This window comes from Tauraco erythrolophus, chromosome 1 (assembly GCF_009769465.1).
Source record: "Tauraco erythrolophus isolate bTauEry1 chromosome 1, bTauEry1.pri, whole genome shotgun sequence".
In the NCBI taxonomy this organism is placed as follows: Eukaryota; Metazoa; Chordata; class Aves; order Musophagiformes; family Musophagidae; genus Tauraco; species Tauraco erythrolophus.
Window position 1 is genome coordinate 121,077,603 of NC_141465.1, and position 21,156 is coordinate 121,098,758.

The following is a 21,156-nucleotide window of genomic DNA, read 5'->3' on the forward strand; positions in this document are numbered from 1 at the left end:
ATAAGCTTAGCCAGGGGAGATTCAGGTTGGATGTTAGGAAGTATTTCTTCTCTGAAAGGGTTGTCAGCCACTGGAATAGGCTGCCCAGGGAGGTGGTTGAGTCCCCATCCCTGGATGTGTTTAAGAATAGGGTGGATGATCTACTTGAGGATATGGTTTAATGGGGATTAGGGACGGTTGGACTCGATGATCTCTAAGGTCTTTTCCAACCTAGAAATCTATGAATCTATGAATCTATGAAAAGGAAGACTAGGGATGATTGGTCTGTATCTCTTCCAATGTAAGATTTAAATGGTATGAAGTTAACAGATAGCAGGTGGGAAAAAAATAAAAGAAAAGAAGGGGTTCTTCATGTAATGGGTAATCGACCTACACTTCACCAGAGGATATTTTGGATATCAGAGGTGTATTTGCTTTCAAGAGGAAATGAGGTAAGTTTACGGAAGAGAAATTCACTGAGTGTAACTATATGCTAAGGAACCATAGAAAATTCAAAAAAGTTCTGGTTGGAGTCCAGAAGTGTGGGAAAACATCAGATATGCTACCCTGATTTTATATTTCCCCTAGACATCCACTTTATTCTACTTCTGGAGACAAAATACTGTGTTACATGGACCACTGCCCTGACCCTGTATGGCCACTGCCTGTTCTAAACTAGTTATATTTAGTTATATAACTAAATATAAGCTTCCATACTAGAAAGTAATTACGGTTTTTGATAGCTGTTGTTCTGAATATAATAAAATAGTATCTTACCCCTTCTTTTTGTTCATGTAGGTTTAAATATTTTAAATTGTCTTCTGCTATTTCTTCTATTGTCTGAGGCCTAATCACTAATGTTTCCATGGCATCAGTGAGAAATGAAGAAACATCACACAGGTGAGCTAGATAAAGGTGGAAAATAAAGTTATCATGGAGAAAATATTTGTTATAATAAATACTCAAGTCAGACAAATGTACCGTGATACAATATTGTCATAAGATATGAAAATGCACACAAAGTATTTGCTTAAAAAAATTGCAGACCCCAACCTTATATGCTGCTTCAACAAAATTTGCATGTTTGTGTTCACACACAGCTATTTAAATGTAATCCACTGTACACAGTGTACAATTTATACCATAATTTATCAGCATTCCTTCTGAGAATTAAAGACAAATACGGAAGGCATTTATTTACACACTTTTAAAATCTGTATCGGTCTTTTTTTGGGTAATGGGAGAAAAACAGATATTAAAATTGCTCTGGGTTTTTTTGGGGAGAGTTGTTTTGTTTTTTTTAAAGAAACTAGCTAACTAAAGTCACTTTGCTCTAAATATTGAAAAGATTCACAAACAAAAGTCTGATTAAGCTATTATGTTGTATTTTCCTACCAAGGTAGATCTTTTTAGTACTGAGAAAGGAGCTGTACAATTCCAGGGAATAATACATCTTCCAGAAAACAATTCATCTTTCAGGCCATGAAAATAATTCACTTTCAGCACAACCCCTGTTCTGTGTTTCCTGTGCTGATTGTTAACATTTAAAGCATAAAGGACTGGTACTTCTCACCATCAACACCTTATTCCATTTTGTCTACCTGTTCCAGATACAGATAGAACACCCAAAACCAGCAAAAAAGGTTGCACTTTTTAACACTTTGCATTTTGACAATCTAAGTGACAAGTAACTCTGTGGAATAAGTCTAGATTATTTAAGACTCTTCATGAAGTATTTCCATTTGTGAAAGAAAAATCTTAAATCACAACATTTCATGATGCTTCCTCAAATTACTCTCAAATACCTAAGAAATTTTCCTCCCTCAAACATCAAAGAAATTTTCCTTCAGACAAAAGAAACACATCAAATACTGTTCATATGTATCCTTTTACATCTGGAACAGATGCGGCTAAAACAAGTGAATGGGAAAGATGCACAAGGACACCAAGGGATTTTAGGTTAGGCTTGCAGCAAAAAATTATTAACACATTCCTTTCTCTGCACTGTAATTTCTGCAGCTTACTGTGCCCAAAAGTAAAATATTTCTTAAAAAGAGTATTTACATTAACATAAATGTCCACAAGTACAACACAAACAAACAAAAAAAATACTATTCATTGAAGTTATTTACCTTGAATAGATTTTCTCAAAGAAATGACAAGAACATCATACAGCTTCTGGATGAAATCATCAATCACAGTTTTCACAGGGTTGCAGTTAACAGTTAAACAATCTATCTTGATGGTGCTTCAAGACAAAAGATTAAAAAATAGCAAATATTCAGTAGTATACTTACATGTCAATATCTCTAAGATCTATGCACGCCTATAGTTTACCCTGCTTTGGTGGCCTAATAAAAAATTTCCCTCATAATTCTACGAATGAAAGTCATAGCTTATTGGGAAAATTACTCATAGTATTGAAATATGCAGTTTTATGGGGACTAAGGTCTAATGCTCTGCTCTTCCAAACAGTTAGAAAATTGCTTCATTTTATATAACCAATGTCACTAAATTCAACAGGATTATTTATACACTCAAAAAGAAAAGTATCTTAATTATTTGCACAGTCATGTCTTTAAATCTCTAATTTCCATTAGAATTTACTAAACCAGGCTTCAATAGCCCTAAGAACATAAGAAAAGCCATAGTGAGTCAGTTCAAGGCCTCATATCTAATATCTCACAGTGGCCATAAGTAGATGCCTAAACAACACTAAGAAAAAGGGCTACCTTATTTGATACCTTCCTGAATATCCTCCCTCAATAGCAATTATTTTCATAGAATCATAGAATCATAGAATGGTTAGGGCTGGAAGGGACCTTCGAAGGTCATCTAGTCCAACCCCCCTGCAAGGAACAGGGATATCTCCAACTAGATCAGGTTGCTCAGGGCCTTGTCCAACCTGGCCTTGAACGTCTCCAGGGATGGAGCATCCACCACCTCTCTGGGCAACCTGTTCCAGTGTTCTACCACTCTCATAGTAAAAAATTTTTTCCTAATATCCAACCTGAACCTACCTCCCTCTATTTTAAAACCATTACCCCTTGTCCTATCATAACTGGCCCTCCTGAACAGCCTCTCCCCATCTTTCCTGTAGGCCCCCTTGAGGTACTGGAAGACCGCTATAAGGTCACCCCGGAGCCTCCTCTTCTCCAGGCTGAACAGCCCCAACTCTTTCAGCCTGTCCTCATAGGAAAGGTGCTCCAGCCCTCTTATCATCTTCGTGGCCCTCCTCTGGACCCTCTCCAACTGGTCCATGTCCTTCTTATGTTGGGGGCTCCAGAACTGAACGCAGTACTCCAAGTGAGGTCTCACAAGGGCAGAGTAGAGGGGGAGAATCACCTCCCTCGACCTGCTGGCCACGCTCCTCTTGATGCAGCCCAGGACGCGGTTGGCCTTCTGGGCCGCAAGAGCACATTGCCGGCTCATATTGAGCTTCTCGTCCACCAGTACTCCCAAGTCCTTCTCCTCAGGGCTGCTCTCGATCCAATCACCACCCAGTCTGTATTTATGCCTGGGATTGCCACGACCCAGATGTAGGACCTTGCATTTGGCCTGGTTAAACTTCATGAGGTTGGTACGGGCCCACCTCTCCAGCCTGTCAAGGTCCCTCTGGATGGCATCCCTCCCTTCCAGCGTGTCAACGGCACCACACAGCTTGGTGTCATCGGCGAACTTGCTGAGGGTGCACTCCATGCCACTGTCCACGTCACCGACAAAGATGTTGAAGAGGGCCGGGCCCAACACGGACCCCTGAGGGACGCCACTCGTGACCGGTCTCCACTTGGACATTGAGCCGTTGACCACTACTCTCTGAGTGCGGCCATTGAGCCAATTCCTTATCCACCGAGTGGTCCATCCATCAAACCCATGACTCTCTAATTTAGAGAGAAGAATGTCGTGCGGGACAGTGTCAAAAGCTTTGCACAAGTCCAGGTAGATGACATCCATTGGTCGACCCTTGTCCACCGATGCTGTCACCCCATCGTAAAAGGCCACCAAGTTGGTCAGGCACGATCTGCCTTTGGTGAAGCCATGTTGGCTGTCACCCACCACCTCCTTGCTCTCCATGTGCCTTAGCATGGTTCCCAGGAGAATCTGCTCCATGACCTTGCCAGGCACAGAGGTGAGGCTGACCGGCCTGTAGTTGCCCGGGTCCTCCTTGTTCCCCTTTTTAAAAATGGGGGTTATGTTCCCTCTCTTCCAGTCATCGGGGACCTCGCCAGACCGCCACGACTTCTCGAATACAATAGCCAGTGGCTTGGCAACTTCATCCACCAGTTCCTTCAGGACCCGCGGATGGATCTCATCAGGTCCCATGGACTTGTGCACCTTCAAGTTCCTCAGATGTTCTCGAACCTGGTCTTCAAGTACAGTGGGCGGTGGTTCATCCTCACAGTCCCTGCTAGTTCTTTCCACAGCTTGGGTGGTAAGACAAGAGGCTTTACCATTGAAGACTGAGGCAAAAAATTCATTAAGTACCTCAGCCTTCTCTATGTCCCGGGTAACTAGAGCACCAGTATCCTTCCGGAGGGGGCCTACATTCTCTTTGGACTTCCTTTTGTCCCCTACATACCTATAGAAGCATTTCTTGTTGCTTTTTATATCCCTTGCCAAATTCAATTCCTTCAGGGCTTTAGCCTTCCTCACTTGATCCCTGGTCACTCTTACAGCTTCTCTGTATTCCTCCCAGGCTATCTGTCTCCGCTTCCACCCTCTGTAGGCTAACCTCTTCATTTTCAGTTGGTCCAGGAGCTTTTCAACTCATGGCACTTAATAGCCACATGTGGTTTCTGATGATAAAGACATGTCAGTCAATTTCTTTTCATTCATCCCAGTCTGTCCCTGAATTCATTAAAATCATTACTGCTCAGAATATCACTTAGCCAACAAGTTCAATCAGTCCATTCTCCTGCATAAAATGACACCTCTTTTTCCTCGTTCTGAACATGATTCCCACCAGTTTCACTTGAGAACTCCAACCATGCAATACATTCAATTCCATGTGAGTATGTATAAGAATAAACGCCTACACTAGCATATCTTCATCTATTAAATTACAAGAGATAATTGAGTGTTTCAATACAGGAATTATTTCATGTATAAACATTTACTAAGTCTGTTCCTGACTGCCACACATATTCCAATTGTACAAGACTTAGCTAAAAGAAGTGCTAAAACATCACCGTGTTTTGCGGTATTTCAGAATCAGCCCCAAATTTTGAAGGGGCTTCCCATAATACCAAAGGAAGATATTAAAAGTTTTCAGAGAAGGCTGCACAGATAAAAGGGAATAAATGTCTAAAAATAAAACTCAGAAACAAAAACCCCAACATTTAAAAAGTACATCAATATTTTAAAAACACTCTAAATTCTACCTATATCTTCACGTAAAAACAATATTTCTATTTTACTATTACCTTTAAAGTATCCAATAAAGTACATCATTCAAACAAAAGAACAGAGTTACACTTATACCTTGGAAGGCGTTCTGCTTCTTTTCCTCTCACTTTTAATGCTTTGAAGTTTTTTTCCCAGTCCTGTTTGCTTGAAAGATGTGTCTTCACCAGAGTTTCCATATCTACTTGGCCAATTACAACCCATTCCTTTTCAACATTATTTTTTATTTCATGGAAAAGAAATAATTTCCAAACTGAAAAACTCTATTTCTCGATAATAATAAAATACTTGAATAATGTTTTCAAGATACATTCTCTTTAACCTTTGTGCTCCTTCAATTACCTACAGATTGTCTTAGTGCAAAAATAAGGAGGTATGAAACGGCTTGACATATTCACCCATTTAAGGATAATCAAAACAGATTTTGAACAAAATTAAAAAGACATCTATAATACTGAGGTTTCAATGGGAACTTTACATATACTTAAAGTTAGGCATGTGCTGAAGTGGTTGGCTTAACATGGATGGACTTACAAGGCTTTTTGCTTACACACCTTGCAAAAAAGGACAATAATGCACAAATGTCATTGCTCAGTTACTTCTAGAATGTCTGAAGCCCAGAACGATACAAAACTAAAAAAAAAAAAAATGCATGAGTCAGTCAAATATTGAAAATACCTTGAATTGATTAGAAATGTCTGTCAGCCTTCTGAACAAATCCTCTGCTTTACTGAAAGCAGTCAGAAATCCATCTGCATTTCTTTCGGTCATAACAGTGAATATGGACTCTTCTTCTGCTTCACTTACTCCCCTGAACTGATTCGGAATGGCGATGAACCTCTTCATTTCTCTATAATATCTAGCTCGTACTTCTTCAAAAGGAGGTCTGAATTGCAACCGGCCTTGCCTAAAAAGCAAAACAAATCACACAAAACCTAATATTTGAATGTAATCTGAGCCAGAATACTTTCTTAATAGGAAAAAAGAAAATATCTTACTTGAATGTTAGATCAATATTTATTTCTGTTAAATTCTCATTGAGTGCTTCTAAGCCCATTTGATACTGATGCTCCAGAGCTTTGTAAAGTTGATGATTCCAGTGCTGTCTCCAAGCTTTCATATCACATGATTTGAAACCCTAAAATTTAACAATATTTATTTTTATTTTATTCCTCAAACCATAAGATGAAACTGAGCACAGTACAATGCCTGAAAACCAGGATCTCAATAAAATTCAAAGAAGTATTACACCACTGGAACAGGCTACCCAGGGCAGTGGTCACAGCACCAAACCTGTCAGAGTTCAAGGAGCATCTGAACAATGCTCCTAGTCATAGGGTTTAGTTTAGGAGCAGGGAGATGGACTTAATGATCCTTGTGGGTCCGTTCCAACTCAAGATATTCTATGATTCTATGACTCTATGACCAGCTTGAATATTAAGAAGATCTAGAGCAATTACATTTATTTAAAATTAATATAGGAATAAAAAAAATATTCAGATCAAACCAGTCTCTACGGGAGTTCAGCATAACAACTTCACTGAGGTTCCTCACCCATTGGTTTACTATAAGATTCTTCAAGGCTACGTTAAAACGCACTGGACTCTGCTAGAAATAAGATACAGAGCTGGCTGAATGAGAGATCTAAACCTGTGTCACACCTTTTATTTTCTTATGATACGTAAGCTATCTTTTAAACAGTATTTCAGAAAATTCTTGTGTGTTTCCACAGATCAACATTAACTAATAAGTAGATACCAGATTTTATCTTAAAGAATTTAGACTTTCGTTGGAATCTGCTACACTGCACTGTAAGAATGTGTAAAACAGTATCATACACTCAGGTCTGTAAATGGTCACTTGTAAGCCATCCAAGGATTTTCATAAGGGCAACACAAGTTGAAATTTCTTCCAGCATAACAAGTACTCTTCTTTGTTAATTGGATAGAGAGGGCTTTCGAGGCAGTCCAAGGTTACTGCAGGAAACTACACAGTTGAGGTTTGCCCTAGGATTCAAGGCTGCCCAGAGAAACTCCTCCAACAGAAAGATTCCAGAAAATAAGAAAACCTGAAATTATCTCAATTAAGCCTCAGAACAACTATAAATAGCGTTTTTAAATAAATATGTAAAATCTTGATGACAACAGCAGTACGACTTGTAAGCCATCTTGTAATATTCATAGAATCATAGAATCATAGAATGGTTAGGGCTGGAAGGGACCTTCAAAGGTCATCTAGTCCAACCCCCCTGCAAGGAACAGGGATATCTCCAACTAGATCAGGTTGCTCAGGGCCTTGTCCAACCTGGCCTTGAACGTCTCCAGGGATGGAGCATCCACCACCTCTCTGGGCAACCTGTTCCAGTGTTCTACCACTCTCATAGTAAAAAATTTTTTCCTAATATCCAACCTGAACCTACCTCCCTCTATTTTAAAACCATTACCCCTTGTCCTATCATAACTGGCCCTCCTGAACAGCCTCTCCCCATCTTTCCTGTAGGCCCCCTTGAGGTACTGGAAGACCGCTATAAGGTCACCCCGGAGCCTCCTCTTCTCCAGGCTGAACAGCCCCAACTCTTTCAGCCTGTCCTCATAGGAAAGGTGCTCCAGCCCTCTTATCATCTTCGTGGCCCTCCTCTGGACCCTCTCCAACTGGTCCATGTCCTTCTTATGTTGGGGACTCCAGAACTGGACGCAGTACTCCAAGTGAGGCCTCACGAGGGCAGAGTAGAGGGGGAGAATCACCTCCCTCGACCTGCTGGCCACGCTCCTCTTGATGCAGCCCAGGATGCGGTTGGCCTTCTGGGCCGCAAGAGCACACTGCCGGCTCATATTGAGCTTCTCGTCCACCAGTACTCCCAAGTCCTTCTCCTCAGGGCTGCTCTCGATCCAATCACCACCCAGTCTGTATTTATGCCTGGGATTGCCACGACCCAGATGTAGGACCTTGCATTTGGCCTGGTTAAACTTCATGAGGTTGGTACGGGCCCACCTCTCCAGCCTGTCAAGGTCCCTCTGGATGGCATCCCTCCCTTCCAGCGTATTGGATGGTGAAAACAGGATACGTTTGGTTAAGTTTTATTTATCTAATTTATCTTAGATTACTCAGATCTATATTTATGTAAGTTATCTATCTGTTTAAGTTTTATTTATCTAGTCAAGGATAAAAAAAAAGTGACTGAATACAGTTCAGTTAATTTTCCACATAGAATCATAGAATCATAGAATGGTTAGTGTTGGAAGGGACCTCAAAGATCATCTAGTTCCAACAGAACACATAAAATATTCTATAATACTAAAATGATTTTCAAACAGATCTTAAAGCAAATATAGACTATTAATTTTCACAAAATATACTTACTTCAAGACAAAAATTTGCAAACTAAATTTCAAAAGAAATTACAAACCAAAATCTGAATCAATGGCCTTATTTATTATTCATATTATCTTGAGAAGATGAAAAAAATTATAAGAAAAATACAGCAAAAATACTGCATTTATTCAGCTGGCAAATACCAACTAAAAAAATCTGGGTTTGCATTATAAAGGCTAAGAACACCACATCCATCTAAGAATGTAGTCCCACTGTTCCTGAAGGTTATAGGAAAAATTAAACTGACTTGAATGATACCTCAAAATAGCTTAGGTGATAGTAATATAATCCAGTTACTTTGATAAAATGATATTCTTAATCAAAATCTTAATCATATTACTCAACGATCTTAAGGACCATTTCCAACCTAAACGATTCCATGATTCTATTCTAAAAGTTGACAGTTGATAAGTGAACAAATAAAAATGTGACTTTTTCATTATTTCAGGCAGAAATGCATTTTAATTCCAAATTTTATACATTTGTTCTATTCTGCCTGGGGATCACTCATATCTGTACCAATTTCTTTATTTCACTTCGTGTTAATGGCTCAGACACAACTGATCTACATGACTTAAGGTTTTCCAATTTCTTCATCTAACACTTGTCATCTAATCAGGTATTGTTCTTCTCCCATTACTAGTATAACATAAAAAAGATTATTCTCATCCTCCTCATCTGAGATTTTACCTCACATCTGGCATGAACTAATACACAGTTTTCCTGAGCTAGCTAGTAACTCCTTAATCAAAATTAATTCAATCATGCTATGTTTAAGTCTTAAGTCTTGATTACTGTTGAAAGTCAACTATTCACAGTTTGCAATATGATAATGCAGCCCTGCCTGTGACTCGAGGCTGGCAAAACCAGTTCTGAGCTCCTGGAGTCCATCTTTCCAACGCTGCTGCTGCCGAAGTAGATCAATATTCATAAGTGATATAACCTGTTAAAAGAATTTTAAAGGATGATGAACATATGCATCCCAACGTAAATGAAAGAAGGGTAAAGTAAGCTATAAGAAACATGATTTCAACTTCACGTGGAAAATATACCTTTTCAACGAAGTTTGTGTGCCACTTTCTCAGTTTTCTGTTTTCCGTGGAAAGCCGTTCAGCAGCAGCTTGGAGTTTTTGTATATAAGCTTCCAGTTCTCTAGGATTATCCCATGTTATTTGAGCTTCTCCTCCAGAACCAGATTTTGAATGCTTGAAAAACATACAAACTTTGTAAGATTTAATGACAAATACAGTTCACCAGCTAGCATACAGGAAGTGATAATATGAGAAAGATGGGTTTACTCCTAGCAAAAAATGGACAACTCTCACTACTGCACTAGACATCATAATCTGGCAGACCACAGCCACATGGGCATATCATTATAGCTACACCAACTCACTAAGGAAAGATTAATGCCAGACCCTTAACAGAGCTTGACGCTGAGACACCTGCCCCACACACATAACCAGACATCTTAAACTGAAAGGACACCTTAAACTCCTCCCTTTCTCTTTGTTCTGCCCAGACTAAAAATCAAAATGTGACACTAACAATTGCTATCCAACTTCAACTCTTTATCATGAAATATTTTTTTTAAATTACACTGTAAAATTCCACTGACTCATAAGCAGCTTTGGGGATTTCCATTTCTCTGGGATTTTTATGAAGATTCTGGGGGGTTTATGCATTTTGCTAAGTTTACAGTAGAAAATCAGAAGATAAAAGCATCTGAAGTTCCACAGCTGGACTTATTCCTAAAAGATGTAAGGCAGTAATCATGTCAAATAGGAGAACATGTTGTGGCTTTGAACACTTCTGCACCATCACTGTCTTAGGGTTTGCATACTAAAGGAATCTGGCATAATCTGCAGCTAGCCCAAGGAAAATTTAAGAGACAGCTGGGGAACTTTTTTCAGGACACTTCTGCACCTACAGTTTGGTCTGGACTCTCCATCATTTTGTGTGAAGTAATCCCAATCCCAAACATCCCTTCTACTTTCACCCTCACTCTTATACTCTGACTTGCAAAATTGTCCTGACGAGTGAGTTTCCAATTGTTTCTGTAATGTTTGCTCTGGAGGTATTACTCGCTTGCCCAATACAGAGTTTATGGGCATGTCATAATTCTCTAGCTGTTCTCACATTAAGAGTTTTAGAAGAAAGCGGAGTGTTTCAAACTGTCAAAAAACAGTAAATTGAAATTCATGATATACAACATGTTTCTGCAGACATAAAATAGAGATATGGTGTTAAAAAACTGTAGATTGTAGTGTAATTTTTAAGTTCATATCATAGAATCATAGAATTTCTAGGTTGGAAAAGACCTTAGAGATCATCCAGTCCAACCATCCCTAATCCCCCATTAAACCATGTCCCTAAGCAGTACATCCACCCTTTTCTTAAACACATCCAGGGATGGGGACTCAACCATCTCCCTGGGCAGCCTATTCCAGTGGCTGACAACCCTATGGTCTCTTCAAAGCAGAAAAATGAAAATAAATAAATAAATAAATTCCTCCAAAATAATAAATAAATAAATTCCTCCAAATTTCTCCAAATTCTTAAAGAGAATCTAAAACTTCTTTAAGTAAAGTGAACTTCCTGGCAATTACAAAAAGAAAACCCCGAGCTCAGAGCAACTGTATTATGTCTGAATATCAAACCACTGTAACGAACTGCGTGCATAAATCAATAATCAGGTAGATCCACGGATTCTTTGTTCTTAATCTAAACCAGAAACTATCCACTTTCAACCTGCCCAAAACATGAATTAGAAATATTGAAGAGAATTACAAAATCCACAGAAATTTAATAACAGTCAAAACAGTGAAACCATTCCTTAATACTAATTTATACTAAAATAGACCTATACTAATACTATTTATACTAAAATAGACCAAAATAATATTATTTAGAACCGTTAAAATAGGAGTTACATTCCCGGCTATTAAGGAATTGACCACATTGTGGTTCGTGTGTAAATTTAAACACTAAAAATAATTCCTGAGAGAGCATATTAAACTAATATCCAAAGTAAAAACAAGTAAGCAGTTATTTAAATGACAATATAAAAAAAAGGCCCATTGATTTCAATAAATGCTAATGAAACACATAGTGTTGTTTGCATGGGAAGGCTGCAGTTAAAAAGTCCAGCAATAAACATAGAAAAAGCAGCACAGAACATGCACAGATTCCATTGAAATTAAAAATATAAAGAGGGGGGAATTCTTTCACCTTAATTATCTGTTCAAATGCTAGAGCAGATTGTAACATCATTGGCTTCTGACTCTCAATCATTTGTTGATCAATAGAATTATAAAAATGCGCCACCTGTGCAAATGGAGAGATTAAATATACAAGAATAGATAAAAATACTTATATGTCAACAAGTGTAATGCAGGATATTTCTGAAAGTATTGCCCAATCAATACCATTAAGCAATGAAAATTAACTATATTAGTAAAATATTTACAAAAATAAAGTACATATGCAATGCTAATGTGATCCTATCTTCTTCTAGTGATAAAATCTAATAGCAAAAAAGACTGCTACTTACACATCTGAGGTGATTATACTTCACCTTAAGTGAAATATATTCAGTCTCTGATTTATTGTAAATGGAACAATTCCAGTATTTTACACAAGTGTAGGCATCTAGTGCCATTTCAGAGGCCTTCAAGTATCCATGACATCCTCCAGTATATGACACAAGACCTAAAAAACATCTATTTACTTCCAGATTGGCAGCTGGAGTAAGAGGAACAACTCGGTTTAGTTGTCCACACATAGACATCTAGTGCCTTTTGAGACGACTACGGTTTCCGCTTGGGAACTCATCAATGATCCAGATGCAGGGGTATCTTATAGGTCTTGTGTCATCTCTGCTTTAGCTGTGCAGGTATCTCAGATACCAATCACACCTCATGTGAAACTGAATTGAGCCTGCGTATTTACATAAGAATTTTTACCAATACATACACATTTATTCTTGCATCTTACAGTAACAGAAGAAAACTTGACATGGGCTTTCAATTGAAATGTAAGCCAAATACATGTAGCACTGAGTACAACCAAAAACAATCCCCCTCAAAAAAACCCAAATATTTCCATTAAAACACATTAATATATTTTTTCAGTTGAAAACTAACAATGGTGAGAACAAGCTGGTTCATTTATGACATCTTCCTTCAGTTATAAAAATCAGACATCAAGACTAAAACCAGGAGATCAATTAATTACTTGTCTTATTTTTGTGTATTCATACAGTAACTTCACATAGCTTTAATACTATAATTCATTTGGCTTCAAAAGAAGACACATTCTGAAATTGTAAAGCAATTCTTTATTTTTTTTTCTTTTAAGGACTTAGCTAATTTGCTCAAGAAACAAGTCACTTTCATACAAATACAGCAAAAAGCTTAACCACACAGTCAGAAAAGATAGCAGTCTAGAAAAGTTCTACTCCTAAAGCTGAGAAGTCAGAGCAGGAAGTTATTATGGCATTTAATCTTTTACCTGCTTGAGGATGACCGCCTGCTTACAGAACTTCTGTGCAGTGTTTGCAACACGCTGTATTTTAGCTGGTATAGCAAAACCAAGTGCTGACAGCTGACGTACTTCTCTTAGGAGAGTCACCAAACGATCTGAATAAAGTATGTTTAACGTTCCAGAAACATGATCCAACTCCATTACAGGACTATTAGCTTGGATGCTAAACAAAAAGCAAATTAAACATATTATTGAATGTAATTTTATATGGATCCTTTCTTAGGTGAAATTTATAATTACATAATAAACAATTGTAAAAAGCTTGATGCCGTTCTATCACTATCTCTATGTTTATTGACATTTTAATTTACTCAGAAATTACTCCAGTAACCTCTTTCTTAATTCAAAGAAGAAGACGGGAAGAAATGAACAATGCCTATTGGTTTTGCTCACAAAGTTTTCTGGCTTGTTACACCAGTTAACATGTAACTCACAGCTAGACACTATTTCTCATATACACTGGATCCATCATACTCACTCAAGCAGGGACTTTACAGGCCCCAGCCTTTAGCACTGCAAAGAGGAAGAAACTCCCTGAGGGAATCAATCCAAGAACCAGGACTTGGATCAGTGGAACATTTTGACATACACAATCAGATACTAATAAGAACATCAGCTATCTTTAGATTTCACTTTTATTTTTTTTTTAACTGTAGTAATGCTTCTATCACGATCTTTCTAGGCTTCTTTCATAAAAACTTCAGTCTTACTAATTTTTTTCACTTTTTTTCTCATCTTTTCTACTTCCCATATCCATTTTATTCTCATTTACATCTCTTTTCTTTTCTAATTAATCTCTTCACATCTTTTAAAATCTCATAAAACCAAAATTTTATGGTACTAATAAATTAGATGGCTGTTATATATTGGTGTGCTATATCTGTTTATTTGTTATATTTGAGTGTTTTTGATAAAATAAAAGTTCACACATAAGTATCAATTCCTGTATCCTCTGAAACTGTGGACAAACTCTTTTTTCAAAGAAAGTTCACAACACTCAGAGATGCAGACAGAAGCTATGTGGCAAATCAATTTAAAAAAAATGTTAAAATATATTATAATATCTCATAAATTAATTTCATTATTTTGGGGAACACAACTCAAGGTTTAAATTTATTTTCTTACCCTTCTTTCATCTGCTCTACCTAGACTGCAGAATTTCTCATGAATAACAATTCATTTGTTACACTACATGTCATCTGTGTATCACAGCTACATTCTAATCTCCTCTGGTTTCTAGACATTATCAGTATATGGATTACAATGGATAACAAGTAGTAACAACAAGAACACTAAACATGTCTTTCATTTCCAGTGTTAACAGAAACTGCAAGATTAGTTAGTAACACTGTTTTGTATATGTTACCTTACCAACCATGCACAGCAGGATGACAAAATGATAATACTCTTCTATTTTGTTTCTCCACTTATTCTGATTTCTGTATATTTTTTTATTTCCTTCATCAAGTTCTCCTGAATTACACCACACTACAGATTTCAGCATATACATTATTTAAACAAGGATCTATTTACCAAAGTCCTGACTTGGGATTTGATAATTCTGACTGGATATTCCTAGACCAATCATCAAATTGTTCTTGTTCATATACTTTTAACTGTTCCAGAAAAGAATCTGCACTCCGATGAAAAGTCTGAAATCCAGATAAGTCAGACAGAAGAGCGTCTGCCAGCTTGATAGCATCATCCACCTTAAACACAACCACGAAGAAAAGAAGCTTAACTTACCAGTATTCAACCAGAAAAGATAAACCACCACAACACAAATTAGTATTACAAAACATCTAAGTGGGATTCAAAAACCAATTAGGAAAAAAAAAAGTGAATCCTAAATTGTGTTCCAGATGTTCAAACGTGGGAACATTACAGTAAATTGGGTCTGAATAAGTTGTCCACCACAGGTGCCTACCACTGTTAAGATACCCCAGAGTATCCCACCTGGTCTTTAGTTAATTCTCCATAAAGGCACAGATCTCCCATGCATCCTTTGTTGTGTCTATAAGGTCCATCCCATACTTAAAGGTATTTCAAACAGGATTTGACATCTATGTGCGGACAAATTAATCAAAACCCTAGTCAATACAATCAGCAGAGATTCGAGAGCAATTAAAAAATTTAGCACAGCCTGAAGCAGACACACACTTGACACACATCAGCTGAACTGCTCTGTAGGTCTTTAACAGGTCAAGAAGAAGAAATAATTGTGAAACCTGAACTGCTGCTGTTCTCTCTGTAGGACAAATAACAAAGTAACATCAGCTGAAATGGGCCCTTAGGATTTCTACAAATCACAGGTGAATGCCAAAAAAATAGGCTAATAGTTATCCCAGGATAAGTAAAAAAAATAAAAATAAAATGAAAATAATGTAAGTTAAAACAGAGTCAAATAGGTTTTAAACTAATTCTGCTGTAAGACAGCATAGAATCATTTGACATTTACTGCTACTACAGCCTCTGTAGTAAATTCCTGGCAGGCACGGCCTCAAAAAAGTACTACCAAGAAACCCCTTTGATTTCAAGCAGATAGTACACAAGTTAGTAACAACAAGCGAGAATTAGGATGTCAGAATCTGGCGCTCTCTAGATCTTAAATACAATTTTAAAATGCAAACTGGAGGGTAAAATTTAACAAAGATGCCTCCTCTCAGAATTTTGGTCTTTTTTTGCCAAAAAAAAAATAAGACATAAAAGCAAGCAGTTCAGCGTATTACAAAAAGACAAGTCTTCCGGGTCCATTAATAAAATTCAATGTGGCAACCAGCATCACTAATAAGAAATCTTGATTCTATAAATCTTGGACATCCACAATTTTTCTGTGGGGAATTCCCCACAGAAATCTCAAATATCATGTTTTACATTCTACAATAATATCGTGACTAAACAGGAACGGAATCTGTTACCTTCAGCTCCAACTGCCGTACCCATACAATATTATTGACAACTTCAGAGAGGTTTTTGCCTGACAGTGGTCCAGAAACATCACCAGGAACACCATGACATCGAGTTACAAAGTCTGTCTCATAGTCTAACATAAGCAAAAGATTCATGTTAGACCAGAAACATAACAGAACAAGCTTAAAATTATTACTGTAGTCATCAAAAAATACACTAAGGATACTGACATAATTCCAAAAGCAAATAAAGAATTCTAGTATTTGCAAAAATAACTAATGCAATTAAATACCTTTAAATACATTTTTACCTTTGACGTAATCTTGAAGTCTTGCTAGCAATGTTTCCCTTTCAAATAGCAATTCTTTGCTTATATTTGGATGCTTTATCAAGTCCTTGTATTTCTGAAATGTTTGAAGAAGCTGGAATATGAAGTTTAAAAAAGTTATCTCTTTCTCCTGAAAAAAATTAAACATTCTGACACTACACATTAGTGCTGTTCATAAATACTGTCTTTGGCTCTAAATACTTATTCCTGTGCTTTAAACCGACTACTTAAGAATTCATAGAATTATAGAATGGTTTGGGTTGGAAGGGACCTTAAAGATCAGCTAGTTCCAATCCCCGTGCCATGGGCAGGGACACTTTTCACTAGACCAGGTTGCTCAAAGCCTCATCCAACCTGGCCTTGAACACTTCCAGGGATGGGGCATCTACAACTTCTCTGGGCAACCTGTTCCAGTCCTTCATCACTCTAATTGTAAAAAATTTCCTCCTTATATCTAATCGAAATCTGCCCTCTTTCAGTTTAAATCCATTGTCCCTTGTCATATCACTACACGCCCTTGTAAAAAGTCCCTCTCCAGCTTTCCTGTAGGCCCCCTTTAAGTACTGGAAGAATGCTAGAAGGTCTTCCCAGAGCCTTCTCTTCTCCAGGTTGAACAACCTCAACTCTCTCAACCAGGCTTCATAGGAGAGGTGCTCCAGCCCTCAGATCATCTTCGTGGTCCTCCTCTGGACTCACTCCAGCAGCTCCATGTCCTTCTTGTGTTGGGGACTCCAGAGCTGAACACAGTATTCCAGGTGGGGTCTCACAAGAGCTGAGTAGAGGGGCAGAATCACTTCCCTCGACCTGCTGGCCACGCTTCTTTTGATGCAGCCCAGGATGTGGTTGGCTTTCTGGGCTGCCAGTGCACATTGCCGGCTCATGTTGAGCTTCTCATCCACCAGCACTCCCAAGTCCTTTTCCTCAGGGCTGCTCTCAATCCATTCTCCACCCAGCCTGTACTTGTGCTTGGGATTACCCTGACCCATGTGCAGGACCTTGCACTTGGCCTTGCTGAACTTCATGAGGTTCTCACAGGCCCACCTCTCCAGCCTGTCAAGGTCCCTCTGGATGACTTCCCTTCCCTCCAGCGTGTCAACCACACCACGCTTCAGTAACTTTATCTTTAGGAAAGTTTTCAGACTATAACAATACACATACCTGCTGAGGACTGTCCTGAATTTCTGAAATAAATTTCTTCAATTTGCTGGCTATTTTTTGTTCTGCTGGTGCAATAATTCTTTCATACTGAGAGACTGCTGCTTTCCATAATGGCTAGAGACAATGAGTTCATATGTTAGTATAGGACTATCCATATACATCATCAAATGTCACAGAAAGAATGTGAATAAATTAAAAATAAGCATTATACCTCTGTATAAGGATTATAGTGTACAGGATTTAGGCCAGCAAAGGGTTCCAACACTTGGGCAAGATGTAAAGCATTTTGTTCTCCAGCTGACAAAAAGAATGAAAGTTTTTCCTGCAGTGTTCTAACACTTAGCACCTATAACAGAAAAAAATATTTGATATATTCAACACATTTTTACATAAAACTTACATTTAGAAGCAAAAAGCACAAGCAGCGCATCCCATCCCTCTCCTTTTTAAAAGAAACTTCTGAAAAGCTCAGGCAAACACAAACTATGGAATGCTATCTGACTCTAAAAAGGCTATAAAAGTGTTTTATTCCCTTTTTTAACTTAAAAAACATTGTTTAATTCTATGTCTAATTAAATAAATGTGTATAATTTAAATCTCTACCTCATCAAGACGTTTGCCAAGTTTGGCTAAGGATTCAGGGAAATATTTCTCATTTTTCCATGGATGTGGAGTATAATGTTGCCACAGTTGCCCAGTTAGGTACTCACAAGCTGACACCCACTGCTCACAAATCAAGATGCCAGCCTTTAGATTTTCTTTCACACTGTGAAAAACATCCTTCCACAAATCCAAAGCTGCTAATTTTCTCTGAACATATCTACCTAGCGAGCCACCTGGAACACAAAAAGGTATACAAAAGCAATATGTTTGTTTGTTTAAAATAATTCCTTTAAATGCTACATGACATTCCAATCTTGTTTTTAAAAAAAGTGTACTGTCTTAATTTCATACCACATCAATGTATTAATAGCTGATTATTTTGTTTCAGATTCAATAAACCTCTTAAACACCTCCAAGTTAAACAGAGGTTGGTCCAACATCAGAAGTTGATGGATTTGGATTCTGGAATCCACACACAAGCATCTGCCTTGTATCAGCAGTAATGGCAGTAGCTGGCTGCCCCCCGCAACCCTCCCCCTCATGCACACACACATCTGGCAGCAGCTCACTGTCTTAGGCCTGCCCTAGATCAGGGGACTGCTGTCAGGAGAACGAGAGAAGCAATCTCTCTGCACACACTCTGCTCTCACTTTCACACAGACTGAATTAACCTTCAAATGGAGGTTTCTGTAAATAATTTTTCTCCTCTGAGAGTGTTCTGGTTTTGACTGGGACAGATTTAGTTCTTCTTTTTAGCAGCTGGAAGAGCTCTGTATTTTGGATTTAGTCTGAGATTCGTTATGAGAAGAACGTTGACAGAGCGCTGATGTTTACAGTTGGCATTGAGACCTCAAGGACTATTCAGCATGCCATGTTTTTGCCAGTGTGCAGGAGCACATCAGGCTGGGGGGGAGCATCGCCCGCACAGAGGATCCACAACTGCCCTTATGATTTGAACTAGAACTTGTGATTTGATTAGACTTAGGATTGAGGGCTAAATTGGTCAATTAAGTATTCCATATCATGCAACATCGCGCCCAACACATAGATGAGGGTTGACCGGAAAGAAGGGCTCTTGCTCTTCTGGAGGCTCTTTCTCTCTCTCTGACTCTCAGAGTGGTATCTCTCTCTCTTGCTCTCTTTTTCAGGCCTCTTGCTCATCCAGGATTGTGGTGTCGGGACTTATCTGTTTCGGGATCGCTTGCCAGGACGGGACGGGCATTGGTTACCAGGTGGTCAGCAACTACACCGTGCATCACTTGTTTGTATATATTATTATCATTAATGTATTATTATTGTCATTATTACTTTTAGTTTTATATTATTATTATTACTAAATTGTTCTTATTGCAACCCAAACACCTCCTTCCCTTTTCCCCTTGAATTCTCTTCCCTATTCCCTGGGGATGCGGGAGGGTGAGCAAGAGGCTGTGTGGCACTTAGTTGATGGCTGAGCAAAACCACCACAGAGAGAAAGACAAGGAGTCAAACAGAAGAAAGACAAATCCAGTCCACAGGCTGAAAAGTATTCAATTCCATCTTGTTATTATCTATCCTCTTTCCAAGTATGTGTGAAGGCATCTACCAGAACTGCCTGAATTACTGGATACTACAAGGCAAATAATATTCATGGATCGTAATTACAAGAAGAAAGCACTGTAATGCTGCAGGCCATCACTCATGCCATTATGAGGAAGAAGGTCTCTCCTCAAGATTGATTTCAAATTTTCACAACTGTTCACTTAAAAAAGACTGCATAAAGGTTTACCTATTACATCCAAGAGATTATGCATGCGTGGCTGTGGATAAGGATCATGTTCTGTTTGTCTCCACACAGCATCAACAGTATCCTTAGTAGTCTCCACCAAATCCACAACTTCGAATAATGAGAGACTATCCAAGTTGTAATAATCCTAGGAAAAAAAATATACTTAATACAATCACTTTGCAACAAGTATTGTAGAAACATTTACACTTTTCTGAAGCTGGCAACTGCTATGTTTCCTGGGTTTTATTGCTTAACAGAATATGGCATAATCTCCTCAAAACACATGCATTTGTGTAAGTTCATTCATGTGAAGAACGCACTAACATCTGAAGCACAATCCAAGCAAGTGCTTCACAGGTGCCAAAAACTTTGCACGACAGCATTCATTATCATCGTCTGCATTTTCAGTTTTGCTTTTTATAATTTCCTGAGTCAATATGCAGTTCACAAACTGCAGCATACTGTTGTACTTCCACAGCACCTCTGTAAATCCGGGAGCATTGCCCGGACAGAAGATTTACTATTATTCAATAGTAAATCTACTACCAATTAAATGCTGGCATTCCTCTGCGCCACTGTCACTAGAAACTACATGAACACCACCTAAAGCCAATTTTTGCCTCAGAAAAAGTAACTAAATAGTTATATATTCATGTATTTGAAAAGAGTGTACACATACTGACATATATTTCATAACAGTGGGTTTTTACAAAGTCTATAAATATATCACTGATCACACAAAAGAAAACATACTTTTGCAATGTCCTCAAATAGGTCTCTAAAATGAGAAGCTCTCTCTTTACTACACCATTTACTTCCATGATGAGCACATTCTATCCAGAGCTGAAATTCATCTGTTGGTGTAAGTATAGCTGCAAATAATAATGGAGAATGTTTAAATATGAAATACACAAATGGTCACAAAATATTTTCAGTCTGAATATACTTTCTAAAGCAAATTTTTACTATATAGTTATGTAATTATCCTTCAGCTTCTGACTCTGACTAGGTGCAGCATCAAGTTCATACCAAGTGACCAGAGTTGATCATCACTAATTCCAATCTACTCAGCACAGCCGGTTATATTTCA

The 21,156-nt window shown here is 38.1% G+C and overlaps 1 protein-coding gene across 3 annotated transcripts in view; it reads right to left on the reverse strand.

Annotated features, from left to right (window-relative positions):
• DYNC2H1 (dynein cytoplasmic 2 heavy chain 1) overlaps positions 1-21,156 on the reverse strand; it is a 186,423-nt gene that overhangs the window by 160,144 nt on the left and 5,123 nt on the right. For 2 of the 3 annotated variants that reach the window (XM_086621801.1, XM_086621808.1), the window contains exons 4-20: positions 20,820-20,938; positions 20,067-20,211; positions 18,299-18,531; positions 17,907-18,041; positions 17,696-17,809; positions 16,520-16,631; positions 16,218-16,342; positions 14,833-15,008; positions 13,267-13,462; positions 11,986-12,081; positions 9,807-9,959; positions 9,599-9,697; positions 6,381-6,520; positions 6,061-6,289; positions 5,461-5,588; positions 2,112-2,227; positions 757-884 (exon numbers count right to left, since the gene is read on the reverse strand). In XM_086621801.1, coding sequence (XP_086477927.1) covers positions 757-884; positions 2,112-2,227; positions 5,461-5,588; positions 6,061-6,289; positions 6,381-6,520; positions 9,599-9,697; positions 9,807-9,959; positions 11,986-12,081; positions 13,267-13,462; positions 14,833-15,008; positions 16,218-16,342; positions 16,520-16,631; positions 17,696-17,809; positions 17,907-18,041; positions 18,299-18,531; positions 20,067-20,211; positions 20,820-20,938 — 2,444 coding nt within the window. Of the gene's footprint in view, positions 1-756; positions 885-2,111; positions 2,228-5,460; positions 5,589-6,060; positions 6,290-6,380; positions 6,521-9,598; positions 9,698-9,806; positions 9,960-11,985; positions 12,082-13,266; positions 13,463-14,832; positions 15,009-16,217; positions 16,343-16,519; positions 16,632-17,695; positions 17,810-17,906; positions 18,042-18,298; positions 18,532-20,066; positions 20,212-20,819; positions 20,939-21,156 lie in introns of those variants that run through there. The other variant, XM_086621814.1, reaches the window with a different exon arrangement.